The sequence below is a fragment of the Etheostoma cragini genome, chromosome 12 (genome assembly GCF_013103735.1).
Source record: "Etheostoma cragini isolate CJK2018 chromosome 12, CSU_Ecrag_1.0, whole genome shotgun sequence".
In the NCBI taxonomy this organism is placed as follows: Eukaryota; Metazoa; Chordata; class Actinopteri; order Perciformes; family Percidae; genus Etheostoma; species Etheostoma cragini.
Window position 1 is genome coordinate 15,929,372 of NC_048418.1, and position 6,140 is coordinate 15,935,511.

Sequence of the window (6,140 nt, forward strand, 5' to 3'; positions counted from 1 at the left end):
ATTACAGTCACTAAAGCCAGTCACACAATGAGCTTTCCTTAGGACATGCCATTTCTGAGTCTGTAGCTTTTGAGGAGGCCACTTTGCTCGTTTGAAAGCCACGATGTCTCTCTCTCATGGGCGGGCTAAATTCTCTAAGAGGGCAAAGCAGAGAAAGGGGAGGTGAAATGAAAGCTCAGATTGGCCCATCTGAGCTTTCATTTTCTCAAAGGCAGAGCAGGATACCCAGGGCTCGGTTCATGTCTATCTCAATTTGTAGCAACTGGGGGACCATAGGCAGGCTAGGGGAACTCATAAAGTGCCATGGGAAGTGTTCATGCCATGGGATCTTTGATGTTTAAAATGTGGCTTTGAACTTGGTGTGCTCTCACATGACCTGATTAATCTGAATTTCCTCTGTGGCACATATGAGATGTAGGTCCCCCCGCACTGCAAATACAACTTCAAATAGAGTACAGTGCACATAGCAGCAGATTTAGTCATACCGCATCTGCCCCAAAACTACTATACTAATATACAAAAATATTATATTGAGTTGGTGGGAATTTCATAAAACATACATGTATTAATACATAGGCCTAAGCACAGCCTTAACTGAAATAAATCAACTATTTCTTTAAGCTTCTGCCCCATGCTCAAAGTGCATGTAAGATGCACTATGAATGTAAAGTCTTAATCCAGCAGCATAAGGGAGCAGTATTTAACAGTGATAGTAAAAATTGCAGTTTAGATTTTTTATAGCTTAATTTCTTCATGTTTAACCATTAAAACTACTAAGATGTGTAATTATTGATGTCGCGTACACAACTTGCTAACATGTAAAATAGTTTATTTTTGTAAATGTTTCTAAATTCAATTCCACAAACTCCAAACCTCATACTCTGTACACTTCAAAAGGCATTTTCAAAAAAAAGAAGAAAAAAAACAAACAATCTACACGACCAAGAAAATGTAGCACAAACACACTGGCAGGATGATGTAATATCATACAAGAGAAGAAAAATATCCAAGAAACAATTTTGTTACAACCATTCATTGAGAAAATATATACAATTGAGTCTTCGGAAAGTTAAAAAAATACATGCCATATACATTACAAGTTCTAAGACTGTCTCCAAAATTTTACAGTCGACTTGATATTGTGCACGCAAAAACTCTTCTGTTTCTAAGCATGTGACTTGTGAAGTGTCAGTATAAGAAATATTTCTGATTAAGGAGAATGCCATTTCTGTCCAAGGTAGATCAACACGAGTTCCCCATTACGATTCTGTCTGTCACACACTGGTTCGTCTTACTCACAATATCATTAGACGTATGCACCTTATTTTAAAAGCAATGTAAAAACAAACAGGTAAATACATGTCGGTGTTCCTATCCGTGTTAAAAAGTTAAAAAGTCATTTTTGGGTTTCAAAACCTAATTCACAGTTGTTGTTTTTTAAATCAAACCTGATTAACAGCAAACAGATCACACTGATCTCTTACTATTTTAAGAGTCTTTTTTCTCTTTTGATTCTGTAACTGATAACTCGTTCCGTTAGTCAACAAAAATATTTCTTTTTTTGAGTGGTCAAAGCATGTGTAAGTCACAAAACACTACGCTACAATACCTTACTTTTAATACAACAAAAATACTTTGTGAATTATTGTGGTTATATTACAAATTCTGTACAGAATAATCATAATATATACTCTCAAACTGAAATAACGTCCATCTTAAATAAATTTCAATGACAAACAGAACAAAAACAATTTAAAAACACCCAAACATCAAGAAGGTTAAGGTAGTATTTGGTCGGTTATTCCTATAGTTTTCTTTATGTACATTTATACAAAAGTAACAGCATGTCTTCCTCATCTTCAAAAACAAAAGCAATCTAGCCTTCTTTAACTCAATCTCATCATTTTAAGAATAAAATTCATTCACTCAGTAATAAATACAAAACCTCTCGAATTCCACACAAATCACATGACAGAGACCTATGATAAAACTGACTCATGGAATCAAGTATTTTAAAAGTTTTTGTGTTTGTGTGTGTGTTTTTTTGTTTATTTTCTTTTTTTTAGTGCAAGTTAATATTCCCTTCACGGTAGTCATTGCTGTACATTCCTCATTCAGTGATGTCTACATTTAGTCATACGGTATACATTAACAGTATGAAACAAAAGGGCCTGCCCTTAGTAAGCAATAAGGCCGCACCCTGCAGTGCTTTCTCATTCGCTGGTGGATTCCGCACCCCATGTACACCAAACAAACGCACAGATACATACAGAAAGAGGTATCTCATACAACAGAGCCCCTCACATATGGCACAATTCACATCCTGCTACTATGTTACATTTCCCTTCCTCCACCCGTTTCTTTCAATGATCTTGATGAGCCAACACGCAAATTCATTCATTCCGGCAAGGGTTCAGGCCTTCTGCTTATTCATAAAATGACTTTAACGTGGAGCTTTTTTTCCCTCTGTGCAGAGATCACAGCGTCTACACACTATAGCAAGGAATGCATGTAGGTCTGTTGTCGTCTTCAGTTAATCCACTTCCTGCATTCAGGAGCTCCACAGTGGCAAGCAATCTTGTTCTGACCCTCCACAGTGTCAAACTGGTAGTCGAAACACAGCTGGAAAACAGGGAGGGAAACGGGGGTTTCTGAGCATCCCAGTTGAGCTATTGAGTATATTTATGAAACTGTATAAGTAAGAACTATAATAAAAATAAAACAGATATTCACCTCCTCTCTTTTTTCAACTCTGCGATTGCAGCTGATGATGATTTTGTAACCCCTTTCAAATGTGACCACCTCAGCAACACAGTTTGGGGCACAAGAGTGGTTGATATATCTAAAAAACAAAAGAGAAATTAAAAGAGATTTATTGCATTACAACATTCTACACATGAATATAAAGTAAGTAGCATCAAGTTCCATTTTTTTTTACATTTAAAAATATTATGCGTAGCAAAGATTCTTAAGTTAAATCAAGTGTTAACATTTTTTTATTTTTTCTACCTAAAAAAAATAATTCTGATTTATTTTAAGTATGCAGCTTAAATTGTTGTCACGTTTTTACAAAATCAAGTAGGTCAAATGACTTGCAAAACGCTTACATTTGTGGCCCCAGTAACAGCGCTGGACTGTGAGGCAATACTGGTGTAGCAGAATATATGGCGTACCATAATGAATGGGTCACCATCTTGAAAAACAGTATCCAATTTGCTTTCATAAACATTAAAAACCAAGAAACTCTCACAGTACCTTGCTATCCCTCCAGTTAGAGTGGCATCTACAACATGTTCACTGTCGATGCGGAACATGAACACAACTCGGTTCTGTCAGGGAAAGAGGGGAGACTCGTTTTTGGCAAGAGTAACTTTACACAAATGGAATTTCAGCTCAATAAGTCTTAAAAACAAATGCATACCTGAGATCTATAAAGCTTCTCCTTCCTGATGGCGACCTCATTTCGGAGGATGGTTCCATTGTACTCGATTACCATAGTTTGTTTTTCAATGTCTCTAGCAGCAAACAGCCCCAGGCCCTGTGAACACATTACACAAGAAGGTGTTCAGTCTGTTTACAGAAAACAGAATCTAAGAGTGTCACAGCTTCACTCTGTTAGAACTAAGAAACACTTCAACTATCTATTTTAACACTGACCTGGATGCGGGAGCGGGCCAGATAGACATTGGCTCTCCACTCACTCTTCATCCAGCGGTACTGAGAAGACCTGGGGTGCACTACTGGAGGCTTGCTATGGGGGGCGCCACCTTCTCCTTGGGCCACATTTTGGTTAGACCTGGCACTGCTGCTGGATACAGCTTGTGGATGCGGCCTTTATGTTGAGAGGGGGAAGTCATTAAAGTAAAAATATTAAAAACAATAACAATCGATCAAAATTAAATCATGTGTTTTGCCTGGAGACGACAGAGAGATAATTAATGTCAGCTTCACTCAAAGTTACCTTATCACCAGTGAAGTGTAGGGAGAGCTGGTTCTTGGCTGGGCACGGGCACTGCCAGCTGGATTGAATATTAGAGGCAACTCAATAAGAGGGTTGCGTCCGTAACGAAATGAGTACCTGACACAAGCCTCCACTCCTGGGAGCTGGAATAAATGAGTAAAAAGGGTTATATCCTACAGCATCTACATAATATGATCTATGCATCCTAGTAAAACCAGAAAAAGCAGCAACAAACCGATTCAGAGATCTTTGCGACTGCAGGGACTGTTAATCCAAACAAGTCCTCTCCTTTCAGGTAAACAGGGAAGAGCTTCAGAGTGCCTACTTCACTTCTTTTCTCAGCAACAGGGCCCAGAACCTTGTCCCACACCCCTAATTACAGTAAGACAAACACACATGGTTAAAAGCTGTACTCTGTACGAAACAACAATATTTCTGTAAAGAATATGCAAGGACAAACCTTTAGCAGAGGTGTCAGTCAGGACCAGGTCTTGGTAGCCCTGTTCGATGACTCTGATGGTGAACTCTGGAAGTTCTTCTTTTTCCTCGACAGAACAGACGTAGCGGCAACGGCGGTTGCCATGGCGCATGCTCCAGTAAATGCGGCAGGCCTCGTAGCCAACTGGAAAGATGGCTGTTGGGGAATGGAAGGCTGCCATTTGCAGAGGGGTTAGTTGGCCCACTGCATGTAACACCAGGCTGCCAACTCGAAAGGTGTAGCCCAACTCTGGCTGCCGCACAGCGGTGGCAATCTGACGCAGTTCGTCTCTTTGGACGTAGACACGTCGGAAGACGGCGAAGCAACGTAGCTCATGCTCCAGTGCTTGTCCAGCTGTTCCCCGGGGCCTGTGGGCATGACATAGCATGGTCTTGTCCTTGAAGAAGGTGCAGTGAGCATGCAGAGCGCAGGTGAAATGGTAGACATTGGTACAGCGTAGGCGGTGGCAGCCGCTGGTGGCTCCGGTCTGCTGGCAGTAGGCGCAACGTACCGTTTGGCCACGATGCAGTGCAAGCTCTACGTTGATGAGGGCGCCAGCCTGCGTCTCGTACACCTCATTTGACCACAGGGCACAGTTTAGGTGAACCCATACATCGAGATCTAAATTGAGAAGCCTAGCAGGGCCATCAGTGCTCCCATCTCCAAACTGGTGGCAGAAACAGCACCGTCTGTGGTCTCGGAGTAGGGCAGGAGGGCGCAGGGAGGCCCCAAGTTTCTTCAGGAGCTCATCAATCTCAGCCTCATCAGGGAGTTGGGAATTCCCTCTTGGCACTACCACCTGCACAGTCCACTTCCTCCAGCGCAGTCCTTTCTGTCTCTTTCCTTGGTGCCAGCCGTCATGGGACCTTGGCCGGGCCTTCAGCTTCACTGTGACTTTGATGGCGTCAGACTTGGTCTCCATCTTGGTTGTCTCGCCTGCCATGGGGAAGGGGATAGGAGGAGTAGAGGGGGGAGACTGCTTGGGCTGAAGCTGAGCCAGGCAATGAACATCCAGCGATGACATGTTGTTATTGTACTGGTGCAAAGTTTTAAAAAGGCTCTCTGTTTGCTCTGAGGCAGGGAGAAGGGACACCGATTCCTGAAAAGATAAGACAACAGTCATGATGTCCAGCAAAAAAAAAAGAAAAATGAAATTAACTGCATGCTATTTAGACCCGCTGTGGTGTTAAAAATGGCACAGACCTTAGATTCTGTGGTTGATCTGGATTGCAAGGGTGATGATGAACAGTAGAGAAGGAAGCAGCTGTGACTACAGAAGACCAGATCTTCAGATTTTAAAAAGTCTCCAGATTCCTAATGAGAGAAATTAGTCCAAATTGGAACAGGCTGAATAAGGAATGAGGTATTAAATCAAAGCCCGACAGATGTGACCTGCTTAAACTCAACTGACATTAAAAGAACTTATTAAAATAAACATCGAAAACATACAATATTTAAATAACTAAAATACTTAACACTGAAGTAATAGGGTATGCTGTTTAACCCATTTAATAATCTGAAATGGATTTAACTCCAGCAGGAAGGATTTACATAATCAGACGATATATGCAGTATTACTGTGGTGATGGTGCAGCTGTGTGTGTATAGATGTGTATGAAAGTAGATATACAGTGGGTACGGAAAGTATTCAGACCCCTTTACATTTTTCACTCTTTGTTTCATTGCAGCCATTTTCCAAAA

At 41.0% G+C, this 6,140-nt stretch overlaps 1 protein-coding gene across 9 annotated transcripts in view; it reads right to left on the minus strand.

The window, feature by feature from the left end:
• Positions 1 to 812: 812 nt before the first annotated feature.
• kmt2cb (lysine (K)-specific methyltransferase 2Cb) overlaps positions 813 to 6,140 on the minus strand; it is a 68,284-nt gene continuing 62,956 nt past the window's right edge. For all 9 annotated transcript variants that reach the window (XM_034888896.1, XM_034888893.1, XM_034888897.1 and 6 more), the window contains 9 exons: positions 5,643 to 5,753; positions 4,422 to 5,538; positions 4,197 to 4,333; positions 3,962 to 4,104; positions 3,658 to 3,832; positions 3,422 to 3,538; positions 3,256 to 3,329; positions 2,734 to 2,842; positions 813 to 2,622 (listed from right to left, as the gene is read on the minus strand). In XM_034888896.1, the coding sequence (XP_034744787.1) occupies positions 2,530 to 2,622; positions 2,734 to 2,842; positions 3,256 to 3,329; positions 3,422 to 3,538; positions 3,658 to 3,832; positions 3,962 to 4,104; positions 4,197 to 4,333; positions 4,422 to 5,538; positions 5,643 to 5,753 (2,076 nt within the window). In that variant the 3' untranslated portion in view covers positions 813 to 2,529. The remainder of the gene's footprint in view (positions 2,623 to 2,733; positions 2,843 to 3,255; positions 3,330 to 3,421; positions 3,539 to 3,657; positions 3,833 to 3,961; positions 4,105 to 4,196; positions 4,334 to 4,421; positions 5,539 to 5,642; positions 5,754 to 6,140) is intronic.